Source organism: Rattus norvegicus, chromosome 15 (assembly GCF_021556685.1).
Source record: "Rattus norvegicus strain SHRSP/BbbUtx chromosome 15, alternate assembly SHRSP_T2T, whole genome shotgun sequence".
Taxonomy (NCBI): Eukaryota; Metazoa; Chordata; class Mammalia; order Rodentia; family Muridae; genus Rattus; species Rattus norvegicus.
The window spans coordinates 31898196-31925529 of record NC_141548.1 but is presented as its reverse complement, the minus strand read 5'-3'; the positions used below and the strand labels follow the sequence as shown (position 1 = coordinate 31925529).

General features: G+C 44.7%; 2 protein-coding genes across 9 annotated transcripts in view; one reads left to right on the top strand and one right to left on the bottom strand.

Annotated features, from left to right (window-relative positions):
- The first annotated feature begins 720 nt into the window (after positions 1–720).
- On the top strand, positions 721–17595 carry Homez (homeobox and leucine zipper encoding). 8 transcript variants are annotated; one of them, XM_087585077.1, is made up of 4 exons: positions 933–1049; positions 14898–15151; positions 15716–16412; positions 17439–17595. In XM_087585077.1, the coding sequence occupies exons 1-4, from the start codon at positions 1025–1027 to the stop codon at positions 17477–17479; spliced, it is 1017 nt and encodes a 338-aa protein (XP_087441203.1). In that variant the 5' UTR covers positions 933–1024; the 3' UTR covers positions 17480–17595.
- Positions 17596–19299: 1704 nt separating this feature from the next.
- The window catches only part of Rnf212b (ring finger protein 212B), a 46569-nt gene continuing 38534 nt past the window's right edge, over positions 19300–27334 (bottom strand). Inside the window, 4 exon segments of the mRNA NM_001447090.1 lie at positions 19300–19536; positions 23061–23122; positions 25004–25098; positions 25621–25660. Of these exon segments, the coding sequence (NP_001434019.1) occupies positions 19474–19536; positions 23061–23122; positions 25004–25098; positions 25621–25660 (260 nt within the window). The 3' untranslated portion in view covers positions 19300–19473.

Genomic DNA, 27334 nt, shown 5'->3' with positions numbered 1-27334 from the left:
AGGCATTTTCTTAATTGAGGTTACGTCCTCTCAGATGACTTTAGCCAGTGTCAAGGTGATGTCTTTATGACGCTATGTAACATAGTACCTTTACCCGCTGAGCTGTCCTCCCAACCCTAATGGAGTCTTGGATCATGTAAACGTTGGGTGAGAAAGAGGTACAGAGGGTTTGGCAACCCTGACCCAAGACACTCCAATCAGATCCTTTTACCATTTTGGACAGTGGGAAAGTCTGGAGGGCCAAGCTCTAGCTGCCTGGCACCCAGCACGAGCTGTGTGGTTAAAGGGACCAGCTTGGGAGAAGCTAATTTCCTCTTAGGTCGGGATGCTTCATCTACTAATGGAATCAGCCACAGGGTAATGAGAACAGCAGACCTGATAGGGAAGCCCTAGTTTGTAGTGTAATTCTAAGTAAAACCATTGTCTACGGTAAACATTAGCATGGAATGGTTTTCATTGTATCTCTGATAAATAATAGAATGAATAGTTCTTTTCTAGAAGGACGTAGACCTGGAAGGAATTATTGTGGAAAATGGCGGTTGTTTCCTGTGATTGATAGAGTTGTATTACTGAAGGAGCTTCATGACATTTCCATGACTTTGGTCACAGCTCCAGGCACACCTGGAGTGCTGTGCTTTATTGGGTACTGGAGACAGCGTACAATAAACATGAAGTCACAGAGGTGTGATGTCTCCTTCCCTAAACATAGGTCAGGTCAGGGGCTTTGGTATGAGGAACCAGTTTCACCCAAACACTAACTTCTCTGTAACAATCAGTAAATACGCCTTTGTACAGTTGTTCAAGATTCAGTCTGCAGTGGCTGGCTCTCCCTGGGGCCAGCAAGGCCTTACCACATCCTTGAGTGGCCTGCTTTCTTCCATCATGAGACTCAGAACACCGACACTGGTTGGAGCACAGTCACTGGCCTCCTCATTACGTCATAATAGTCGAGCTGTGATGTCATTGCACAGCACCCACTCAGTACGTTTTGAAAGCGAAGTACATATGTGAAGGAAGAGTCAGCATGAGGACTAGACACCCAGAGAGAGGTAGGTGGAGGCTGGGCAGGGCTTCCGTGGCCCTAGCCTCTTTCCCAACTTGGACATCTTAGTTTGATGGTGGGTTGATCTGAACTCTTTCTTTTTTTTTTTTTTTTTGGTTCTTTTTTTTCGGAGCTGGGGATCGAACCCAGGGCCTTGCGCTTCCTAGGCAAGCGCTCTACCACTGAGCTAAATCCCCAACCCCTGAACTCTTTCTTTCACAGAGAGCTTTAATGTAGCTTTTCCTGTTTCAAATCCATCCCAGATTCCCAACACCTGCACTGGTGACCATTCAGCCTTAGAGCTCCCCTGACCTCTGGCATTTCTTAGGAGAGGAGACACCAAACACTGGACGAAACCGAACATGGTCATTTGGTTACACAGTCGAGTAAAACTTCTGTATCCTAAAGTATACAACTTTTAAGAAGAAAATACAAATTTTATTTTTTAAGATTTATTTATTTGTTTACTTATTTACTTATTATCTGTAAGTACACTGTAGCTGTCTTCAGACACACCAGAAGAGGGCGTCAGATCTCATTACAGATGGTTGTGAGCCACCATGTGGTTGCTGGGATTTGAACTCAAGAACTTTGGTAGAGCAGTCAGTGCTCCTAACCACTGAGCCATCTCTGCAGCCCGAAAATACAAATTTTAAATACAAGATTGGGCATAAAGTGAACGTTTAAGGACTGGGGAAATGCAAATCAGTTACAGTTTTTAAAAAGCTGATGAAAGGGGGTCAGTGGTAGAGCGCTTGCCTAGGAAGCGCAAGGCCTTGGGTTCGGTCCCCAACTCCGGAAAAAAAAGAACCAAAAAAAAAAAAAAAAAAGAGAGAGCTGAGGTGGAGAGCTATCAAGGAAGATTTGGCATCAATCTAAAACACTCGTGAACCCCCACATACATGCACGCTACCAAAAAAAAAAAAAAAAAAGCTGATGAAAAATTACCTACCTGGCAAACAATTTTTTTTCCATGTGTTTGGATACCAAAAAAAATCAGATTGAACTTTTTTGTTTTTGTTGTTTGTTTGATGGGAGGTCTTACTATATAGCCCCAGCTGTCCTGGAACTCACTATGTAGACCAGGCTGTCTTCAAACTCACAGAGATCCACTTACCTCTGCCTCCTGAGCGATGGGATTAAGGGTATGCACCACCATACCTGGCTTATTTGTGTGTGTTCAAGACCCACACATAGAGACAGAGGGCAACTTTTTGGGATGGCGTCCCTCTTCCAGGGTGTGGTTCCCCTAGAATGAAACCTAGGTCAGCAGGCCAGGCAGCAGGCGCCTGCACCCATCGCGCTGTACCCACCCTGCTGCACTGACAGCCTTTTCATAGAACAGGTAACTAATACTTACTGCAAAGAATAAGGTTCTGAACCATGGTGGCACACGTCTCTAATCCAGCACGGGGGAGGCAGAGGTAGTTGGATCTTTCAGTTAGAGGCCAGCCTGCTCTTCAGTGAGTTCCAGCACAGCTAAGGTAACAGAAAAACCCTGTATGGAAAAACAAACAAGAAAGGATTTCAGTTTTCTAGCATACTGTTAATTTTCAGGTTATGGTAATTTTAAAAGAATTACACATTGTGACTTGTGGAGTATCCACCAGAGAAGACTGCCCGGACACGGGTTTTAGCCAATAGGAAGTCTATGAGTCAGCTGGTGACAATACTGGGTACTCAGGGTCCCAATAGAGCTCTGATCCTTTCTCAGAGTGAGCTTTTAAGCACAAAAACCATGTCTTCAGTTAACAACAGAAGTGGAACTAACAAGCTAACAAGCAAGGTTAGTATATCTTGAGACTTTCCCAGAACTCTCATCAGCTTCGATGGATTGGGCCTTTGTTTTTGTTTAGCAGGAGGCTATCTCCGTGCTGAGTCTTACAGCCTAAATGGTATTTCCATCATGGAGTCAGTTGTGGCAAGGTCTGGGGCCTGTTACAGTGATTATGTTATAAAAAAATTTCAGGGGGTTGGGGATTTAGCTCAGTGGTAGAGCACTTGCCTAGCAATCGCAAGGCCCTGGGTTCGGTCCCCAGCTCCGGAAAAAAAAAAAAAATTTCAGACCAAGCATAATAGCTCACACTGGTAATTCTAGCCCTCAGGAGGCCAATGGAGAAGAATTGCCTGGAGGCAAGGTTAGCCTAGCAGGTGAATGAACCTTGGCTACTATTGAGAATGTGTCTTAAAAGACAGACAGCATTTTTTCCAAACTCGGAAAAATGGACCATTTCTTTCATATTTGGTGTAAGGTATTAGACTAGGGATGGCAGAACAAAATGGCGGAAAGGAAGCATCTTGTACCTTTTTTTTTTTTAAAGATTTATTTATTTATTATATATAAGTACACTGTAGCTGTCTTCAGACATACCAGAAAAGGGCATCCAATCTCATTACAGGTGGTTGTGAGCCACCATGTGGTTACTGGGATTTGAACTCAGGACCTCTGGAAGAGCAGTCAGTGCTCTTAACCGCTGAGCCATCTCTCCAGCCCCACCTTTTTTTTTTTAAACATTTATTTATTATGTATACATCATACAGCGTTCTGCCTGCATGTATGCAACTACAGGCCAGAATCAGGGCACCAGACATGATTACTGATGGTTGTGAGCCACCATGTGGTTGCTGGGAATTGAACTCAGGACCTCTGGAAGAGCAGACAGTGCTCTTAACCGCTGAGCCATCTCTCCAGCCAAGCGCTCTACCACTGAGCTAAATCCCCAACCCCTATTTTTTTTTTCTTTTCATGTAATTAGTTTTTGTCCGGGTTCTGTTTTCAGTGCTGGGGCTCCCACCTCTATTACTGAGCGAAGACCAGAAGCCCAAGATGAAGATAATAATTCCATTCTGAGCTTTTTCCTTATCGTAGTCTCCTCCACCCCCACGCTCGCTGCCCCTGGACTTGGCCTTGAATGTGATCACTCTGCCTCTGCCACTCGGAGTGCTGGGATTACAGCTGTGTGCCACTGGACCTTCACATGGTTCCCCGTGTACAGTCCCAGCCATGTCAGAATCTCCCTGTTAGGACTACAGTCAGGTTAGATCGTGTTAGAGCTTAAGACATTAATCGCCGCCTCCAAGACCTCCAGATCCCGCACTATGAGACACTGGAGTTGCCCACTGCTGTTTTACCATGGAGAAGGAAGGACATTCAGTCCAGAAACTGTGTCTGCCATGGGGTAATACGTTTTTAATAGGCATAACTGAAGGGGCTGGAGAGATGGCTCAGCGGTTAAGAGCACTGACTGCTCTTCCAGAGGTCCTGAGTTCAATTCCCAGCAACCACATGGTGGCTTACAACCATCTGGGATCCAGTGGGATCTGATGCCCTCTTCTGGTGTGTCTGAAGACAGCTACAGTGTGCTCACATACATGAAATAAATAAAATCTTTAAAAAAAAAATAGGCATAACTGAAAAGTCACATAAGTACCCTACTAAGCCCCAACTAATGTTTTCCTAGCTCAGCCAATCTCAAGATGTCCATGGCAGTCATTGCCAATGGACAAAGGGGGAAGCTTGATGGAGGGAGAATTAAGAAAGGAAGGGCACATCGATCTTAGCAAGTTTGCCTTTCCACTAGGTATATTTCCAAACGTTACAACGACTTACCACCATGTTAACACGTTGCTGGGCTTCTCAATGCTTTGCAAGAGGTCTGTTAAGGGAGAGACTCTGGAACTCCATAGGCCAATTATTCCTCTGGTCAGCCAGTACCTCAGCCATTCAAAAGGAGGACTTTCTTTTTTTTTTTTTTTTTTTACTTTAATTTTGTTTTGTTTGTTCTTTCAAGATAGGGTTTCTTTGTGTATCAGCCCTGACTGTCATGAAATGTACTCTGTAGACCAGCCTGGCCTCAAAATCACAGAGATCCTCCTGCTTCCACCTCCTGAGTGCTGGGATGTTGTAGTAAATATTTAAAAAAAAAAAAAAGATACACCATATTGCCAGCTCTGGTGGGCCAGGCAGCATCTGCGGGGGTATTTTCATCTTAATCAGCAAATCATCTCAACCCGACTCGCTAAGTGTCCAATTTCCATCCCATGCTGCCGCTGGCTACTCTCTGTCTCTCCGCCTCAGTGACTAGCCCCATCAGTGACCATCCACCTAGTTTCCAAGACTGCCATGGTCGCTGCCACCCCAGCTCCATACAGAGACCGCCTATCTCGTGGCTCTCTTGCTGCAGACTCATTCCCAGCATCTGCCCCCTGTGGTTATAGTCAAAACTCCCAGTATCCCGGTAAAATCAAAACTCTAAAAGCTTATAATTTATCTATCAGATTTATATCCGTAAATTCTCACCCCATAAAACATCCATACAATAATTCTGAACCAATTAATATTGATATAAACTGCCCACCTAGATAAGACAAATTGTCCTATAAAAATCTATTCCTTATAAAATATTCATAACTACCTGTGACCCTTTAAGGCCACACAGATCTGGGTTGTTTTTCTCTGCCTCCATTTTGGTTCTTCTTCCACCTTCTCCTCTCTCTCCCCTCTCCAAAACTCTGTGCCTGCCTTACCTTTTCTCTGCCCAGTCACACACCTTGCCTTATCTTGTGCCTGCCCTCACCTGCATATAGACAACAATACACACTGGGATGAAAAGTGTGTGTCACTACACTCTGCTAGGACATTTTGTTTTTAAAGATGTATTTATTTAATGTATATGTGTACACTGTAGCTGTCTCCATACACACCAGAAGAGGGCACCAGATCTCATTACAGATGGTCGTGAGCCACCCTGTGATTGCTAGGATTTGAACTCAGGACCTCTGGAAGAACAGTCAGTGCTTTAACCACTGAGCCATCTCTCCAGCCCAGGACATTTTTTTTTAAATGACCTTTTTTGAGTGTGCGCCTGGGTGCATAAATATGTGTATGAATGGGCTCATGCTATGGGCAGTGTGGTGGTCAGAGGATAACTTTCTGGAGTCAGTTCTCTCCATCATGTGTGACCCGGGAACCAAACTGATGGCATTCGACTCAAGCACTCAGGCCTGGCAGCGGGCGTCTTTGCTGCTGAGACCTCTTGCAAGCCCGAGGAAAAAAAAAATCTCACCAAAGATGGGAGCCTTTGAGGATAACATGAGCCCCTGGTCGTAAGTACAAGAAGAGTTGAGACGGTTGTTATCCTGCTAATCACAGGCTCCTTTTGTGTTTGTGTTTGGATGACTGCTCAGTAATTTTCACACCCAAGTCCACAGCAACTTCTAAATCCAGAGGTTAAAGCTCATAGTAAACCTAGAACAGGGGTTTCTTCTTTTTGTGTATTTTTTCCCTCACACCAACACCCTCTTTTGACTATCTCACTTTGAAATGTTTGAGTATTCCGTGCCATAAGTGTCTGTGTACCACGTGCATGCAGTGCCCACAGGGGCCAGAACCTTTCCAGAGTCAGGTGTTTGCTTCCCACAGACGGCTGGCTCCTCCCTCAGTTCCCAGCCATTCGAGCACAGATTCTTCCCAAGCAATCCAGTCCAATAGAGTGTTGTGAGGGGAATGATCTGCTCACTGGTAATTAAGGGCTACCCAGCTAAGACGTCCCATTTCTCCCTTTCTTCATCTTCCTACCAAACAATGGACATTGTATCCCTTTCTTCATCTTACCCACCAAACAACGGACATTGTATATTGTGACTCAGAAGAATGTCTTGTAAATATCAACAGCTGTGTCTCAAAGCCTGGTAGATAAAAGTTACCCTAGATTTTACCAACAAAGACCTGGGAGCCCGATGCTGGGGGGAAAGCCTGCTAGCTCAGAGAGATAAAGCAACCAGCTGCCCTTCCTTTACAGCCGAAGTCCCACCAGCAATGCCCCTCTCTCTCACGAAGTCTTTAAAAAATATCCTTCGAACTGAATGTCCCTCCCTTCTACTTTCTCCGGGTCTCAATATCTGTCCTTTGGACTCCCTCGTACCATGTTTTTTTCTTAATCATCCTACATTTACTTCCTTCCATTGGTTGCCTTCTCTGCCTCTTGACCTAAGGTGGACTTTATTTAATCCTGTTTACAATATTCAAGGAGAAAGCTCTTCGATTAAAGGCGTGTGCTAAGTCTGAGCCACACCACAACTGAAAACAGGATTTTTTTTTCCCCAGTAAATAACACAATCTTGGGGTTCCAACTATCCTGCAACACCTGACAGTTCAAAGCGGTCTTTTTAAAGAAACCTATTTTTTCTTGTTTACCTGCACGATGTTTCTGCCAGGCACCTGAGTCCATTTGGATGGACTCACAAGGTCTAAAGAGGGCTTTTAATATTGAGGCTGAGGTAGAGCAATGAGGAAAGGGATTGGAGGCAAATAATAGGCTAGCAACAGAAAAATACGGCTCAGCATCAAACCAGAGATGTTTAAGATGTCTGTCAGCCTGCAAAGAGCTCTAGGTTTTGGAGTGGAACCCTTGAAAAATGAACCGAGTTTTGTACCTGGTTTCTTAGAGAGGAAGTGTGGAATGGAATTCTGTCCTTAGCGAATGGTAAACCTGCCCATTCCTGAATTCAAACTGTGGGTGGTTACCTGCAAGGAGACCCACACGGTGCTCATGAGGCTCCACCCACACCTAACAGAAACACGGGGGTGGGGAGTGGTAGTGGTGGTGGGCTGGTGGGGGTGGGGGTGGGTTGTTGGGGAAGGAGCTCACAAGGCTCCCTCCATTCCCTGAGGATGTAGAAACAGTTAACAGTTGTTAGGATGAGGGAGACACTTAAGTCTTTAGTACAGCCACTGATAAAATTGCTCACACTTCTCCTAGTAACCCAGTTAAAATCTGATCCACCAGCTGGGCGGTGGTGGTGCAAGTTCATAAGCCCAGAACTCAGGAGGCAGAGGCAGATGGAGCTCTGAGTTTGAGGCCACCCTCGTCCACAAATCAAGTTCCAGGTCAGTCAAGGCTTCAGAAAGGAACACTGTCTTGAAAACACACACACACACACACACACACACACACACACACACACACACACACACACACACACCATTCACCAATTCACCAAGCTATACATGGGTGGAGTCATCTCTTTGGTCACCTTTGTTAGCCATTTGGAGATTTTGTTAAGATTTATTTTTTTAAACTTATGGGGATTCTGAGAACAACATGGGACACGTGTGAGCACGTGCTCACAAGGTCTAAAGAGGGCTTCAGACCCCATAGAGCTGGAGTTACAGGTGACTGTGATGTCGGTGCTGGGGACCTGACTCATGACCTCTCCAGAGCAGCATGAGCTCTTAACCTCTGAGCCATCTTTTCCGCTTCCATTTGTTCTTTCAAGAAAAGTTTATGCGACAAATAGGTACGGAAAAGCCTTACCTACTGAGGTCTGAGAATACCTAAGACTGACAATGCCTTTTAAGTTACCCAAATAAATAAGATTAGGCCTTTTCAAATGTCCACAACTGACTTCAGAAGTGCTGTTTCCAAGTAATATCGGAAATCCTAAATGTGATAAATTTTGTCGAGAACTTCCATCCTATGGAAAATACGGTTTAGTGAACAGCACATCTTGTTACACCCTAATAGCGAAACCCAGAATATTTCGTCATTGAGAACACTTTCGCCACATTGACCTCATAAGTGGCCGAAGTCTCCGGGTACTTAAGATGCCCATCTTTCTGGGGGCTAAACATCTGATCCTTCTTGTGTACATTCTCAGTGGCTTTAAGCGGTTTGCCCGGGCTGCCGCTGCTGGTGGCGCTTGGTCTCCAGTTTAAGACTGGTGGTAGATGTTTTAAAAGGTCTTCCGAAGGTCTTCCTGCGGGACTGGGGGCCAGTTCAGTAAAGAACTTTGGATGGACCACAGGGTGCAGAGGTCCACTACAGGCGCCTTGCCCAGGAAGACATGTTCCCAGCCCCACGCGCCTACACTGACCGATTCCCCGCAGCCAATCGCGGACCTCGGCCGGGACCCGTGCAGCCAATGGCCGGCCCAGTGCGTTGTGCCGATGCCCGCCCACCAATCCCGACCTTGGCCCCGCCTCCGCCCCCAAGCCGCACTAGTAGGGGCGGAGCGCCTGGTTCCAGGGGCTGGGGGCAGCGGCGGTCCAGGGCTTCGCGTGGCTGGGGTGCCAGGAGTCGGGCGTGCCGCAGCCCCTCTCCCTCTTGGATACCCTACCCTCTTCCCCCTTCCCGCCCTAGCCCGCGGTGCGAGGCTGGGAGCCGCCGCCCGGGGCCGCGCCGTGGTGAGTGACCGACCCCCCCCAGCCCCTGGGCCTGCCTCCGGGCCAGTGCGAAACCTCGGACCCTCTGAGTCCCATCCTCGTGGTGGGAGGAGAATCCTCCGTTGGAAGTCGTCGGGTCCTGTCCCTATTTCCTCCCCTGGACTTTCGAATCTGTGTTGTTGTAACTGGGGGAGGCTACAGAGGGGGGGATGGGAAAGGTTGGGTTGGGACGCCCTTTGCAAGGATGCAGGTTCACCTGCCTTCTGAGCTCACTGCCCCAAGTGCTGCAACTTTTTGTTCTCTGACCCAGTTCCGGCCCGGGCTTCCCCTGTCCCCATGACTACCTCCTGGCGACCTCAACAGGCATATACAACTAGACCTCGCTTCTCGGGGAGCACTACCATTTGGAAATGAATGGTTTCAAACAAACAAGTGGCCCCCCGACTCTTGTGCCCCTCCATACTGAGAGAACCAACCAGGAAATGAAAAGCCCTCATAGGTTCCTGGTATTGCGTCTGAGACTTGTCAGCTGGAAGAAAACTCAAGCTTGAGGCTTGTCTGAAAAATCAGTGTGGGCCTAGATCGATGCGTATGATGAGTCTTCGTCATATGTTTCAGATAGCAGTAGTTGCAAAAGCCAGAAATTGAAAAATTAAGATACGTGAATTATCCTAAACCTTAAAATTCAAAGTAAATTTCACCAGTGTTTGGTGTATTGTTTAACCCGTTTTTAGCATTAACTGCACCCTGAGAATTTTTTTTTCTTCTTTTTTCTTTTTTTTTCCGGAGCTGGGGACTGAACCCAGGGCCTTGCACTTGCTAGGCAAGCGCTCTACCACTGAGCTAAATCCCCAACCTCCTGAGAACTTTTTAAAATTATGAATGCCTGTGTCCCAGTGCATTAATCAGAAGGAAGTGGGGAGGAGGGTGGCCTTCTAAGTTTCCCAGGTAATTCTAGTGTGCCACTCTAGGTGAAAGCTACTCACTTTGACCATGTTATTTCCAGTTTGGCTTTTCTCAAAGTGAAGTGAGATTGGACCTTTGGAAGCTGTCTGAGTTGGAACATACTTCAATCTTCAACAGTTGCCTTGCCCACTCCTGACTGGGCAGGCTTTTAATGCATATTCTTGAATTAGTCTCTCCAAAGCATTTAATTTGTGTTTATACAGCTTTACTGTGTAGCTCAAGCTGGCCTCAAATTTGTGATCCTCCTGCCTCAGCATGCTGAGGTGTCTTTAGTTTCCATATTTAAATAGGTGCATGATATTTTAATTACATTATTATACAGATACCCAGAGATGCCCAGAAATGGGCAAGTGTGTGGGGCCACAAACAGTTGGAGAAGCACACAGTTTCAAGCACGACAACTGAATAAAGCCAGTGTGTTGCACTAGACAGTAGCTAACCTTGAGTGTCCAGGACATTGGGTATTGACCATGTAATCTATGGGTCACTTTTTAGCATCTTTCCCATCCTGTCTGGTACCACAGATACCCTGGTCCCTTTTAGACAGTCGGAACTCTTGTCTCCCACTCTTTCCGTTCATTTAATTTGCTTGTTCACTTTTAAGCAAGATAGCACACTGCCTTCATTAAGTTAGGAAGACTTACAAAGCAGAGATCTGAAGCTGATCTCTTGGCAATGATGTCTGAGTGCAGTTGTGACTTGTATTGGGTATACATTTTTTTTTTTTTGGTTCTTTTTTTTTTTTTGGAGCTGGGGACCGAACCCAGGGCCTTGCGCTTCCTAGGTAAGCGCTCTACCACTGAGCTAAATCCCCAGCCCCGGGTATACATTTTTAAGTCACAAATTTCGAAAGGTCTGGCTCTTAAAAAAAGATTGATTTGTGTGTGCCTGTGTGAGTTTGTGTGCACTATGTACAATCAAGCCTGGGGAAACCCGAGGGCTTTGATCCCTTGGAACTGGAGTTACAGGTGGCTATGAGTTACCTGATATGGGTGCTTGGAACTGAACTTGTGCTGAGCCATCTCTACAGCCCAAAGTGCTGTGATTTTTATCTGATTCTCAAAGAAGTTGATTATTTAAAAAGTGCAGAAGCACGTAAGTTAAACATCACAAAAGTCCGTAAGGCCCTTAACACTATATTACCCAGACATACCTTAGGCAACTCAGAAGCACATAAGTTAAACATCACAAAAGTCCGTAAGGCCCTTAACACTGTATTACCCAGACATACCTTAGGCATTATTTCAGATCTTATTTGAATAAAGACTTAGGAGCTGAGCAGGATCATATCCAGTTTTCTGCTTTGTCTTCTGTTTTAGTACAAGCCTATATTTAAGTAAACATTCCAAACTCTTTTCCCTATCAGTGTATAGGAAGCATCTAAATTCCAAGTTTAAGCTGCTTCTCCTTTCTGGCTGGCTGGGGCGTTAGAAATCAAAGGGAGGGAAGAACGTTATAAGTGTACTGTTTACATCAATGACTAAGCAGAATAATATATCTGGCATCTGTAATAAGGATTCAGGTGTGATTATTCATAATAGATTTACCACCACCATCTCTGCCCAGGTAGAAACCCTCCAGTTTGGATTCTCCTTCTCTCTCCAGTCCAAGATAGAGGCACAAGAATACTGTTAAGAACACTGGTCTAGGGGTTGGAGATTTAGCTCAGCGGTAAAGCGCTTGCCTAGCAAGCGTAAGGCCCTGGGTTCGGTCCCCAGCTCTGAAAAAAAGAAAAGAAAAAAAAAAAAAAAGAACACTGGTCTATCATCCTTGTCACTCTTGCTTTTGAGACAGTCTCTTTACATTGTGCCATTGTGCCTGGCCCCTACTTGTTGTTATTAGGAGCCATGTGCTCCTGATTGAAAGACAGATTCTTCAGAGAGTTACCAACCACACAGTGAACGTCTTGATTTTAGCTGGGTGTAGTGGCACACGCTTTCAATCGGCATTTATCCCTCTGAGACATGGCATTTATCCCTCTGAGACATGGCCACAGACTATTTTTCTTTTTCCGTTTTATTTCACATGTATGTCTGTTCACCACATACATGCAATACCCACAGTGGCCAGAAGAGGGCACCAAGTGTCCTAGAACTTGACTTGCAGCTGGTTGGGAGCTGCCTTGTAGATGTTAGAACTGAACCTATGGCCTCTGGAAGAGCAGCCAGGTTCTTAAGCACTGAGTCCTCTCTCTAGCCTTTATACAGATTTTTTCAAAGCAGCAGAATCCATCTTGAAATTGTTTCAAAACCTCAGAATTGGAGAATATAAAGTCATGGGGCTGGAGCTGTATATAGCTCATTGTTAAACCGCTTGCCTGCCAGAAGACTCTGACTTCTACCCAGTTTAGACTTCCCAGGTAGGGTACCTTTTTCTCTGAGGAGAAACTAAGCTTTAGGTGAAATAACTTGGCTAAGGACAAATAGCATTCTAGAAAGCAGGGAAGCTGCAGTTAACCTCAAGTCTGCTACACCCCAAACTTCGGTCTCCCCAAGCTGCTGTTTGTGACGCTGTAGCACCTGCACACAACAGATGCCTGGTGACAATATGACTTTTCCGTGAGCACACAGCATACAGCATTCTTTACAGAGGAGGGAAATGGAGCAGAGAATCAGTAGGGATTCAGTGACTAACCCAGAGCTAGACCTAAGTAGAACTTAGAATTTTTTTTTAAGATTTATTTATTTATTATATATGAGTACATTGTCACTGTCTTCAGACACACCAGAAGAGGGTATCAGATCCCATTACAGATGGTTGTGAGCCACCATGTGGTTGCTGGGAATTGAACTCAGGACCTCTGGAAGAGCAATCAGTGCTCTTAAGCCCTGAGCCATCTCTCCAGTCTGGAACTTAGAATTCTTAAGCTGCTTCCACTTAGATCTGCCTCCTCACCTGTAAAGAACCCTTCAAGTGTAATGCATTTAGGATCTGCATGGCTTCTGGTCTCTTAGATTTGATTGTCAGAAGCTATGGCAAGCAAACACTAAAAGGAATGTCCAGTTTTATAACCATAAAGCCTCAAGGGGGCTGGCTCAGCGTTCAGGAGCGCTTGCTGCTCTTGCAGAGGACCTGGGTTCCATTCCCTCCCTACATGGCAGCCTAGAACCAGCTTTAAGTCCAAATCCAGGAGATCTGATGCCCTCTTCTAATCTTTGAGGGCACCAAGCACACATGGTGCATATGTACATGTGGACCAGTTATCAAATAAAATCTAACTAAAAAACCTTTATAGATTAAAATAAAGCCCCTAGGATTTGACCTTTTGGAGCATTTGCCTAGGCTGGAGGTCTCCAAAGAAATGAAAACAGTATATGCGGTCTTTGTAGACTCGAAACTTGTCAGTTAATCAGTAGCATTTATGTGGGAATCTCATCCTATCCTAGACAGACCAGAAATAATGTAAATACCAATGGGATTCCTCCAAGAATAAAATGTGATGTGATAGAGTATCTCTAATACCTAAGGAGGGAGCTGAATTAAAATGTTAGAGAATGAGTGGAGATGGCTCAGTGGTTAAGAGCACTGACTGCTCTTCCAGAGGTCCTGAGTTCAATTCCCAGCAACCACATGGTGGCTCACAACCATCTGTAATGGGATCTGATGCCCTCTTCTGGTGTGAACAGAGACAGCAACAGTTATTCACATAAATAAAATAGATGAATTTAAAAAAGAAAACTAAAAAAACAAGTTAGAGAATACTCCCAGATTTTGCCAGGCATTGGGGAATGAACAGGTCCCCTTGCCCACCGCTGGGAGCGAGCCGTGCTGTTTAATGAACTTGCCCAGCTGGTTCTGAGGAGAAAACTGGACTGAAGAGACAAAAGCAGGAGCCCTTTTGCCCTTTGTGGAGTAGGCTGTTCATGGGGAGGGAATCATCTCCTTAGGCTGAGCTGTGAGAGGTGACAAAATCTCAGGGAGGGGATTAACCTTTATTAAGCTGGCTGAGGAAGAAAACTGCCCTTTCCACAAAATCTAACCCAAGGGGAATAAGGTTCTTTTATACCAAGGTTTTGGACTCTGTCTTCCTACTGAGATGAGTTTAGGGCTTTAATGTACTATGAATACAGTTTCCTATTTCCAGTACTCCCACCACCAAGAAAAGAGGGGTGGTCTTTGGGGCTGGGCAGAGTACCCCCACCCTGTTTTGTCGTTGCCTGCTTTTTGTATGTTTTGAGATAGTTTTATGTAGTTTAGGCTGTGCTTGAACTCCTGGTCCTACTAACTATCTCTCAAGTGCTGGGATTGTAGGTATACCCTCTCGTGCTGACGTGATAGGTTGTCTCCCTGTCTTCATGTTCTGGAAGTCATACAAGACTGTTAGGCACTAAAGAGTAATCTTTCTGAGATTAGAGCATGAGGCCCTGGTTTTGTGGTTAAGTACAGTCTGAGTGCTGGTCCATGAACTTAAAGGTGAGAGTTGAGTGACAGCTTTAGAAGCAAACTGAAGTTGGAACAGTAAAGGCTGTGGCAGGATACCTTTTTTCCTTAGCCTCTAAAGACAGCCTTTTTGTCATGAGGCTTAGGGTCAATTTTACCCCAACTTCTATGGACCTTACATTTAATACAAAGAAACAAGAATTACAGCAGGTCCTGATGACTTGACAAGATTGTGAAAGTTGAGAAATGATTTTAGGGAGCGATAAACATCATTCAGATAGAAAACTGTCTGGTTTCAGCAGTTTGTAAACATTAAATGTAATGGAACTATTTCTTTTCTTGCAGCTGTCTCTGAAGGGTACAAATCAGAGCAGGTCATGAGTCCGAATAAAGACTCCAGCAGTCTCAACAGCTCGGGAGCAGGGCTTGTCTGCCTCCCGCCAGTCTCCGAGGAGCTACAGCTTGTGTGGACTCAAGCGGTCCAAACCAGTGAGCTGGACGGAAATGAGCACCTGCTACAGGCTTTCAGCTACTTCCCCTACCCAAGCCTGGCAGATATCGCTCTCCTCTGCCTGCGGCATGGGCTGCAGATGGAGAAGGTAAAGACCTGGTTCATGGCCCAACGTCTCCGCTGTGGCATTAGCTGGTCATCTGAAGAGATAGAAGAGACTCGAGCCAGAGTGGTGTACCACCGAGATCAGCTCCTTTTCAAGTCTCTTCTGTCTTTCACACATCACGCAGTGAGGCCCCCACAGGAGATGCCTCCAGTGACCCCTCCAGAACAGGTTGCTCTTGGACTGCGTCCTCTGGCGCTTAGCGAGCCCACTCAGATGAAAGGATTGAAGGTTGAGCCTGAGGAGCCCTTTCAGGTATCACAGCTGCCACTGAATCATCAGAAAGTTAAGGAGCCTTTGATGATGGGCAGCAGAACATTGAACCACCAATCAGATTGTCAGGATCTTCAGATCAGTGGCCTCTCTAAGGAGCAGGCAGGCGGGGGTCCTGACCAGTCATGTGGTGGAGGAACTGCTTCCTGGAATCACTCCATAGCTGTCCATCAGCCAGATAAGTCCCCATTGATCTCATTACTTGATAATAGTTGTAAGGAGGAATCTGAACCTAGTGGAACACCTCCATCTTCCTCTGCCTCTTCTCCTTTCCAGGTACTGGCTAATGGAACCACTGCCACCCCTAAACCCCTCCAGCCTTTGGGTTATATCCCACAGTCATTCTCACCTAGTGAGCAGGCACTGTCTCCACAAGTAGAACCACTCTGGTCCCAAAGGCTACGGAATAACTCAGTACCGAGCAGGGTTGGCCCCACCGAATACCTTTCCCCAGATATGCAACACCAGCGAAAGACTAAGCGTAAAACCAAAGAACAGTTGGCCATCCTTAAATCCTTTTTCCTGCAGTGCCAATGGGCACGACGAGAAGATTACCATAAGTTAGAACAGATCACTGGTTTACCTCGCCCTGAGATCATTCAATGGTTTGGTGATACACGCTATGCCTTGAAGCATGGACAGCTGAAATGGTTTCGGGACAATGCAGTACTTGGTACTCCTAGTTTTCAAGATCCAGCCATTTCTACATCATCAACTCGTTCCTTGAAAGAATGGGCCAAGACACCACCTCTACCAGCCCCACCGCCCCCACCAGATATACGACCTTTGGAGAGGTACTGGGCAGCCCACCAGCAGCTGCAGGAAGCTGATATCCTTAAACTGAGTCAGGCATCAAGACTAAGCACTCAGCAAGTGCTGGACTGGTTTGACTCTCGATTGCCCAAGCCAGCAGAAGTGGTAGTTTGTTTAGATGAAGAGGAAGAGGAGGAGGATGAAGAACTGCCAGAAGATGGTGAGGAAGAAGAGGAGGAGGAGGAGGAAGAAGATGATGATGTAATCATACGGGACTGAGGGAGGCTGAGGCAAAGGGCAGTCTATTACTGAAATATTAATCAACTTAGTGACTGTTGAAACTTTTTAAAATTGCTCTTGTAAATGTTTTGTTTTCTTGAATAGTCGAAGTGTGTGATCTTGACAGTAGACAGGAGAGGGTGACAAGGATAAACTGAAGTAATTGGATCAGCATAAATCCAATTCTCCAGCCTCCATGTAGAGAGAATTTGGGATGTGGACAAACAGTGGCTGAAAAGAGCATTTGCTCTGTCTTGTTCTTTAGGACTCTTAAGTCATGTCTCAGTCCCACATCTACAGGGCACCTGAGTGGAGAGAGGCATTGTGATCCAGTTGATCCTAGTGCACCCCAGCATTGGTCAGAGAATCCTTTGTGCCTGTCCTGTCTTTCTGAGCACATGTCAAACACAATGCTGCTACTGATTGCAGGGCCCTGGTTTTGTAACAGACATGTCCTCAGACCCCTTTGATGATGTCTTAACTCGATTTGTCACTAATTCACAGCAGACTGTTCTTGCTTCTGACACTGACCAATCTGCTCTCTACCATTTGATTTCTATTCCCCTCTTTGCTCACTATTGTCTCAGGGTAAATCTTTACATCCAGAGTTTGTGGAAATTTTTTTAATAATCAGAGTGTGAATATTTGTATATTTATTGTAGGTGTCATAGTCCCTGTGACTACTATACTTGGCAGGTAGAGGTAGGAAGATCAAGGAGTTCAAGGCCAGCCTTGACTACTACCTAGGACGTTAAAGGCTAACCTGGACTATGTGAGAATCTGTTTTTGAAGTAACAGTGTGACAGAGGAGAAGGGCAGTGGGGTAGTTACAGGTTGGATTTACAAACCTGACACTACTTTCTGCCAGGGTTGATAGAGTTTGTTAGGTGGGCTTTTTTGTTTGTTTGTTTCCTTTTTTGCTAGTGCTTCAGTTTGTGTCTAACAAGAGATGTTTCCCTCTTTATAGGGTCTGTCTTGTGGACAGAAGGACCATGGTCTTCTAACTAATGGTGCTGTAGAACGGGGATCACTGCTAACAGTTGGTTAGTCATCTGAAAGTAGAGTGTAAGCCCCAGTTGCTAAGATAATAAAAAGGCCAAAAATAAAATTGTTTCTCTTCTCCACTTTGCCACTCCTATGTTTAAAGATATATCTTTATCTGTCTATCCACCCACCTTCACCTATATATATGTGAGTACACTGTCTCTGTCTTCAGACACACCAGAAGAGGGCATCAGATCACAGTACAGATGGTTGTGAGCCACCATGTGGTTGCTGGGAATTGAACTCAGGACTTTTAACTGCCGAGCCATCTCTCCAGCCCCCTCTTCAGTGTTTAAATGCTTGCTTGCTTTGAACTCACTGACACCATGGCTGCTGCTGGACTTCTGATCCTCCTGTTTTCATCTCCTAAATGCTGAGTGTAAGTATGTATGTGCCGTCATGCCCAGTTTATACAGCCCTGGGATCAGACCAGGCCTCTGTGTGGTGGGCAGGTACTTTGCCAACTGGGCCACAGCTGTACCTAGCCTAGTGTAAGGGTTTAATGTAGCCAAGTCCATTACCATCTGACTTAATGGCTGGTGTGTAGCTCAGCGATAGGCCTCTTACTTAGCATGTGTGACATTCTAGTTTCAAGCCCCAGCACCACTTTAAAATTACTTCTGGTTTAGTATATTTTTATTATTTTTTTTAAAGAGTCAGTCAGTACACACTGCAGTAAATAAAAATAGAAAAATAGAAGACAGTAATTCAGCATCTGTTGACACACAGTGGTTTCCAGAGTCAGATGGCAAGATTTATTGGTCCTTCAGCAGACAGATTGTAACTCTATTTGTTTATCCCACCATTCTAGAAACTGTTTTAGCAAGAGTTGCAGTAGCCATAAAAGGATATATTTTTAATGATTTTTTTTCCTCTTTATTAGTCTATATAGTCTATAATAAAGCTGGAAATCTATTGTTGTAACAGGAAAATCAAAGCTGGAAATGTATTCTACCTATTGTTTGGACAAAGGAAAATCAAAACATTTCATAGCAGCTGACTGTAGAACAAACAGTAGGTAAACATGTGATACATTAGGGCGGGAGCAATCGTTTATTAACCTTGGCAACACGATAGCTGAGTCCAGAGCTAAACAAGTGAAATCCAGAAATGAACCAGGATATATAAAGAATGAATATATATATATAATATATATATTCTAGTCTCCCTATGCCAAAGCATGAGGCTAAGGATTTCTGCAACTTTAGTTTCGAACTAGGAAATGAAAGGCTGTGCATGAAGGGGAGAGATGATTATCTTCCTGAAGCCCTGTGTAGGACCTAATCGCTTTCTCATGTGTTAGTGGAAGATAGAGCCACTGAGATGGCTTAGAGAGTAAAGGCACTTGCCCCCAAGTCTAGTGACTTGAGTTGGATCCCCAGGACCCACTTTGTTGGAAAGAACTGACTCCTACAAGTTGTCCTCGGATTCCCCACAAGTACTTACACCAAATAAATTAATAAAAAATTCAAGGGGCTGGAGGAATGGCTCAGCAGTTTAGTATGCTTTGTGCTCTTCAAGAAGCCCAGACCGGGGGGTTGGGGATTTAGCTCAGTGGTAGAGCGCTTGCCTAGCAAGCCCAAGGCCCTGGGTTCGGTACCCAGCTCCGAAAAAAAGAAGAAAAAAAAAAAAAAAAAAAGAAGCCCAGACCGGGTTCCCCTGCACCCATGTCAGTCAGCAAACTGCCTATAGCCTTGGCTTTTGGGGATCACACGCCCTCTTTTGGCCTCTGAGGGCACCTACATCACAGGTGCAAGTGGTATACCCTCCTACAACAGGGAATATTCTTTAAAAAATTTTAAATGTTTTGGAGAGAAAGACATGTAAGATAAAGTTCAAGAGATGAAGCTGCAGACTGAAACCAGGAAACTGCAGGCCCCCATATTCCCTAACAGTGCTGGACACTGCAGTCCAGTTGGAGCATTACGCACAGATCAGACCTTTCAGAAGAGGGATCTCTATCTGGAAACGCTCCATCCGTCTCTCCTGGCTAGTCCCATCTGTCTGTGTTGGTAGAATGTCTGCAGCAGAGAACAGATTTGCATGTTATGACAACACAGATGAGTAAGGGGTTCTACCAATAAAGTTTTACTGAACAAAATCAACTGCCTATTGCTTCTCCATGGATTTTCCTCATTGTATGATGACTAACTTCCAAACTAAAAGAAATTTTGTTTGAGACAGGGTCTCACTATCCCTGCTGGCTCTGTAGACCAGGCTGGCCGTGAATTCAGAGAGATTGGCCTGCTTCCGTTTCCCAAATGGTTGGCCACTGTGCCCAACCCAGACTAAGATCTGATACATCCTGTGTGACGAGGGCTTTGTTGTTACTTAAGAAACTGTACGCTTCAGGGGCTGGGGATTTAGCTCAGTGGTAGAGCGCTTGCCTAGCAAGCACAAGGCCCTCCTGGGTTTGGTCCCCAGCTCCGGGGGGAAAAAAAAAAAAAGAAAGAAAGAAAGAAAGAAAGAAACTGTACGCTTCAGTGCTTTATGATGATGGTGTAAAATATTGAGAAACTTTTGGAAGATTTGGAACTTTGACTATTGTATCAAAAAGCAATTACCAGGGAGGCAGAGATCTTACACCTCTAGTGATGTGGCACTGTTCAGTAACTTTTTAACTTTATAGTGTTTTATTTTCAAAATTTTATATCTATGGATGTTTTGCTGCATGTATTTCTGTGCTCTGGAGATCCCCTGGGACTGGAGTTACAGAAGGTTGTGATCCACTATGTGGGTGCTGGGACTCGAACCCAGGTCCCCTCGAAGAGCAGCCAGTATTCTTAAGTGCTGAGTCATCTCTCGAGTCACAATAAGTTTTGTTTTAAAACAGTGGTTCTTGTCTTATTGGTCTCCACCCCTTTGGGGTCAAATGAACCTTTTACAGGAGTCACATCAGATATCCTATATATAAGATATTTATATTATTCATAACAGTAGCAGAGTTACGGTTATGAAGTAGTAACAAAATAATTCTGTGGTTGGGGTCATCACAACATGAGGAACTGTATTAAAGGGTCTCAGCAGTAGGAAGGTTGGGAACCACTGTTTTAAAGGGTAGACCAGAATAATGACCTATCATCTAACATCAACAAATCTCATAGCCAACCTTTATTATTTTCTATTACTTCTTTTTAGTAAATTATACTAAAACAAAATCTAGATACTTAACTTCATAAAATTTTTATTTACATACATATGGGTGTATGTGTTATTATTTGTGTTTGTGCAAACAGAGTCATCAGACCTGAAATATTTCTTGTGTTTACAGTTCTTTTAATACTTCAGGGAATAGTACATACCTTTAATCCCATACTCAGGAAGCAGAGGCAAGTGGATTTGAGTTTAAGGCCAGCCTAGTCTACAGTTCTAGACCAGCCAGGATTACAAGAGAGAGCCCGCCCACCTTCCCACCCCAAACCCCAAAAAAATGTTTGTAATAGTGCCTGACAGACTAAGATTCCTCAATTGTCTCATAGAAGCAGGGTTTGTTTGTTTTGTTTTTGAGATAAGGTTTTATATAGCTCAGGTTAGCCTGAAAACTTGCTATGTAGTCGAGATGATCTTGAACTCCTGACCCTCCTACCTAGATCTCAAGTGCTGGGCGACAGGTATGCATCACTATATCCAGACAGAAATAAGTGTGTTTCTTAACAAGATTCAACTTGGGGCCACATACTTCTAGATCTCTTACATTTCCTTATAGGTTTCTCTCTCTCCGAGGGTCTGTTTACTTAGTGTTACTTCTTACAGCTTGAATCCCAGCTTTTTCTTTTGTTGGTTTTGAGACAGCTTAGTTATCTCAATCTGGCCTTAAGCTCCTAATTCTCCTGCTTGTCCCTCCTGAATGCTGGGATCACAGGTATGTGTCACTATGCTGGGCTCCTGATATCTTAAAACAAACAAACAAACAAACAGCAGCAACAACAATGCTCTTCCCTTCCTCTCTTCTCTCTATTGAGACATGGGCCTTGAACTTGATATATAAACAAGGATACCTTTGAACCTCCTGTTCCTCTCCTGAGTGCAAGTATCTAGCTTTACGAAATGCAGGGGATTGAACCCAGGACTTAGCTCATGTTTTAAATTTACAAGCAAAGAGTTTGATTATTAAACCTTAATTTCTTTTTATTCTCCAGTTTTAGGGATTGATATCACCGAGGGCCTGGTGGATGCCAGGCAAGCATACTTACTGGTGACCTGTATCCCTATATAGACTTGGTTTGTCTATTCTTTTTTTTTTAAGATTTATTCATTTATTATATATAAGTACACTGTAGCTGTCTTCAGACACACCAGAAGAGGGCATCGGATCGCTTTACAGATGGTTGTGAGCCACCATGTGGTTGCTGGGAATTGAACTCATGACCTCTGGAAGAGCAGTCAGATGCTCTTAACCGCTGAGCCATCTCTCCAGCCCTGTCTATTCTTTTACCTGAAACAAGGTCTCTAGCCAGCCTGGCCTGGAACTTGCTGTGTAACTTAAGATGGACTCAAACATGTGATTCTCCTACTGTCATCTTCTGAAACCCTGGGATTATTGGTACCCTGTACCACACCTGGTTAATTGTCATTTTTCAGGAAGGGTTTTACTAAGTCATGAAACTCACACTATAGCCCAGGCTGGCTTTGAACTTGTTTTTCTTTTTTCTTGAAGTCTCTGAGTAGCTTGAATTATAGACTTTTGCCACAAAGCCCTACTTAAATTTGATTCCTTGCTGATAAAGGGCATTTTAGATTGTGGAAATAAACATATCCCAGGAGCTATTCCTTGGTTCATGGGAGACTTTCAGTAAAAATAATCTCAAAAAACTGCAAAGACACAAATGTGGAGTTTTTCACTTCGGGATATCCTTACAAGCTTCTGCCACACCCTTTCTTCTTGTTCTTTGGATTAGGATTAGCCCCATAAATTCATCTCTGGAGACATGCTCTCCATAGTTTGTGCAAAAGACATATTCCATTGAGAGGAGTCTTGGTTGCCAGAGATGACCGTGCAAGCCTGTGCTCACTGCTGTGTGGAAGACTGAGCCAAGAAAGCTAAGCCCATGACCAGCCTGGGCAACTCACTAAGATCTGACGTAAAATGGAAAAGGTCTAGGGAGAGAGGTAGCTGGAAGAGTACTTGCCTATAACGCACAAGGTACCCAGTACCCAAGACAAAACAAAACACCAAACCAGTTGGGAAGTGATGACTCATGCCTTTGATCTTAGCACACAGGAGGTAGGCAGATCTCCGAGTTCAAGGCCAGCCAGGTCTACAGTGTGAGTTCCAGACAGAGAAACCCTGCATTGAAAAAAACCAACCAAACAAAAACAATTACTCGCCCCCCCTCCCAAAACAAAACAAAACAAAAAACACCCCACAGCAAACTAGTATTACAGTAAGACAGAATCATTGAAACTGAAACTGAACACCAGCTTACCATGGTGACACCTACGTCACTCTCCATTGGTTATCTTCTACCGCCTGAGCGTCAGCTTTTAGCATGAAGGCCTAACTTCCAGAGTTCCATACACTGATAAGTTACTAGTCAGACCTCACCTGTAGGACTGGAAGTTGGAAACCAGGAAGGTTCTCTGGTGTAGTTCTGCTTTCCCTCTGACCTGAAGAGTAGGACAGAATTGTAAAATGACTTACTCAGAGTTTCTCAGCCATGTTACTGTAGACTATAGTATCTAGTAAGATCTAAAACAAAGACTACTACTTGGAAAGGGAAAGGCAGCTTGGCATAGTGATGTATGTATGCCTGTAATTCCAACACCGATAAGGTAGAGGCAGAAGAATCATGACTTTGAGACCAGCCTGGCTATAGACAGTTCAAAGCCAGCTTTGGCTAAACAGAAAGCCCCTTAAAAAGGCACACACCTGCCCCCCACGCAGAAGACCAGCCTCAGTTACAATGGGAATTCCAGGCCAGGCTGGGCTACACGAAACCTTGTCTCAAAGAAGTTAAGCAGTTTGTCGGTTCTTTTCATGATGCCAGTGTGGCTACATAGGATGGAATCGGGACAGAACAGTCTGAGACTTAAGTTTAATTACAAGTTGAAAGAGGCACGATAAACATTTGAGTGAGCATTTGAGAGATAGAGTTTTAAATTAGCCCAAACTCAGCAACAGGATCTGACTCAGGAAGACAGAGTGTTAAAAATGCAAGAGAACTACTTTGCTTATCACCCGGTGTGAGTAACTGTTCTTTGTTCTGCCCCAGTGATGTTTATTTAAGCCCCCACTGTCCCTGCCAGCCATTGCCTCCTGCAGAGAACATTCCAAGAAACCGGAGGCCCAAGCCTAACCAGAGGTGTTTCAAATGCAGATGCTTCATCAATTCTGACAAACTTTTAAAAATAATGAGGACCTGAAGGCCCGACCCTTCTCCTGATTTAGTAGCTCTGTTCCAGGAACCAGGGGGCCATAAAACCTTCTGGGTCCCCTTATCTCCTAGAGCCATAAAACAATACTGTAACTTGTGGTGCATCCCCCTTTGACATCCCCCCCATCCCCTGGGCTCACAGCCTCTGCCTTTTTTTTTTTTTTTTTTTTTTTTTTTGGTTCTCTTTTTTTTCGGAGCTGGGGACCGAACCCAGCCTTGCGCTTCCTAGGCAAGCGCTCTACCACTGAGCTAAATCCCCAACCCCCAGCCTCTGCCTTTAAATACTCTTTCTCCCAGCCTCTCGGGGTCGAACTCCACTGCCCCTGCGTGGGATACGAGTCTCGACCCCAGTGCACTGGTTCCTATCGATAAACCTCATGTGATTACAGCAAAGATGGTCTTGTGTGAGTTCTTGGGGGGGTCGCGTCATCCCGAGACTTGAGTGAGGGTCTCCCCGCTCGGGGGATCTTTCACATTGAAGGTGACAACAGGGCTGGTAACAGAGGTACTTTAAAAACATACTGGCTTTTACAACCTTTGGAACCAAACACCCACCATGTTCAATGTGGGATCTAAAAATCCACAGCTTTTTTTTTTTTAACATTTATTATTATTATTATTTGTGTGTGTGTGTGTGTGTGTGTGTGTGTGTCACACACACAGGTGCCATATGCACAGGTGATATCCAAGGGCAACTTTCAAGAGCTGCTTTTCTTTCCTTCCATTATACAATTTTCACATTTGTGAGTCCTAAGATCAAACTACGTCATCAGGCTTGGTAGAAAGCCACTACCTGCTGTCCTCTTACCAAATCCCAACATGAGATATAGAAAAAAGCCAGATCACTAGTTTGAGATATACCTGGACCTCATAGTTGGTTGAAGGCTCTCCTGCACGAGGCCTGGCTCAGGAGATCTAATTTGTGGTTAGCATACACTTTTAATAAGGCCCTGGTCCTGGGTTTGATATCTAGCTTGTGGATGGGCATGGGGAGCCAGCCTACTACAAGCCAATCTGCACATAGTAGGATTCTACTGGTGACAGGTTTGTACTAGGCAGGCAAAATGCAAACCACTCTCCTCACTGTAAAGACAACTTGAGAACATTAACTTACCAGAATTGTTGGGGGTGAGGACTCTTGTGTGGCCTGAATCCCCACTGAAGAATGGTCTAAAAGAAACCCCCTGTCCAGAGGAGGCAGATGAAGGTCTAAGGAATAGAAATAAAAGCAACAGCAAAGCTAGAATTGTACGAGCCCAACTGTAATCCCAGGGGTGGTGATCCAAGAGACAGGAGGATTGAATCAAGTTCTCAAAACAAATCAACCAACCAACAGTAAGCAAAGTAATCAAACTCAATAGGGAAGGAAAGCAGGGTAAAGTGCATGTAAAAGTAAGCCTTAGGCAGTGGAGAGAATCCTGCCCATAACTGAGAGGGAAAGACTCTGATTGCATAGTACACAAATACTCCTCTACTCTATAGACTACACATTATGAATGCCAGCAGTATAGGCCTTTGGGCAAGGAACCCGAGGAATTCTGGCAGAAACATTGTAAACACATCTCTAGAAAAGGAAACAAGACAACAAGGCATGGTTGTGCTCACCTGTGATCCCAGCACTTGAGAGGCAGAGGCAGCAGGATCAGGCCTTCAAAGGCAGACTGGCCTACATAGTAAATCTGGAGACTCTGCCTCCAAAACAAAACAGAAAGGAAGTACAAAGTTACTTACCGATAAGAGAGGCTATGAGTTGAAGCTGGTGAAGGGGTTTCTGGAAAGCATAAACATGAACCAGTGAGATAATTCAGAAGGGATTCTGGGGCCAGAGCAAAAGAAATAGGGCCAAAGATTTTTCCCATATGTTTTAGGGTTAAGGCTAATGGTGTGTGAAAAGGCTTGTAAGTCACAAGGCAGCACCCCATAAAGGCGTTCTTTTCACTTTCTTGAGTTTGGAGCCAGGGCCCATCACTGATGTGTAACATGGCTGTGCTTCAGCTTTCTAAGGCGGGACTGAAAAGTATAGCTGAAGGAGAGACATCAGCGAAGAGAGGGTGAATCAGAGCTCCAAAAGTGATCCCCAGCATCCAAGGCTTGGAAAAATCCTGCAAAAGCAGTTAGAATATCCTACAGGACACCTAAAGTTATAAAGATCTGGTGGCAGCCTGGAGAATGTACATTAAGGAAAACAAAAACAAAACCAACAGTGAATGTGAGTAGAACTCACACAACTATAGCAAACGCTTTAACCTTTCAACTGTACTCATGTCTCCTCCAGCTTCATGGTAGCTTTGAAAAACAACAGGCCATAATCATGTATAAAACAGGTTTGACAGTGACGAGAGGGAAGGAGTGGGGTTGGAGTTCTTCAAAGCTGCCATCTCTATGCATGTGCTGTATAGGTGTGCATTGCTGGATAGGTGTGCATGTGCTGTATAGGTGTGCATGTGCTGTATAGGTGTGCATGTGCTGTATAGGTGTGCATTGCTGGATAGGTGTGCATTGCTGTATGGGTGTGCATTGCTGGATAGGTGTGCATTGCTGGATAGGTGTGCATTGCTGGATAGGTGTGCATTGCTGTATAGGTGTGCATGTGCTGTATAGGTGTGCATGTGCTATATAGGTGTGCATTGCTGTATAGGTGTGCATGTGCTGCATAGGTGTGCATGTGCTATATAGGTGTGCATTGCTGGATAGGTGTGCATGTGCTGTATAGGTGTGCATGTGCTATATAGGTGTGCATTGCTGTATAGGTGTGCATGTGCTGCATAGGTGTGCATGTGCTATATAGGTGTGCATTGCTGTATAGGTGTGCATGTGCTGTATAGGTGTGCATGTGCTGTATAGGTGTGCATGTGTATGCACATACACGTAGAGGCCAGAAGTTGGTGTCAGGTATCTTCTATTGCTCTGTACACTTTTAAAGCAAGGTCTCCGGTTGGGGATTTAGCTCAGTGGTAGATCCTCAGCTTCAGGAAAAAAAAAAAAAAAAAAAAAAAAAAGCAAGGTCTCACTATGTAGCCCTGGCTAATTAGAGTTCACAGGGATCCACCCGCCCCCCTGCCAAGTGCTTGGATTAGAGGTATGTCACATTACACCTAGCCAGTTCCTTATTTTTTTTTTAATTTTTAAAAAAATTTATTTATTTTATGTATGAGTACATTGTCACTGTCTTCAGACACACCAGAAGAGGGCATCAGATCCCATTACAGATGGTTGTGAGCCACCATGTGGGTGCTGGGAATTGAACTCAGGACCTCTAGGAGAGCAGTCAGTGCTCTTAACCGCTGAGCCATCTCTCCAGCCCACCTTATTTTTTTTAAAGAGCTGTGTTTTAAATTATGCATATGGTGTACATATGAGGACAGGTGCCCACATCATAGGATCCCCCAGAGCTGGAGTTACAGGGAGTTGTGAGCCGCTGCTGTGGGTGTTGGGAACAAAGGCA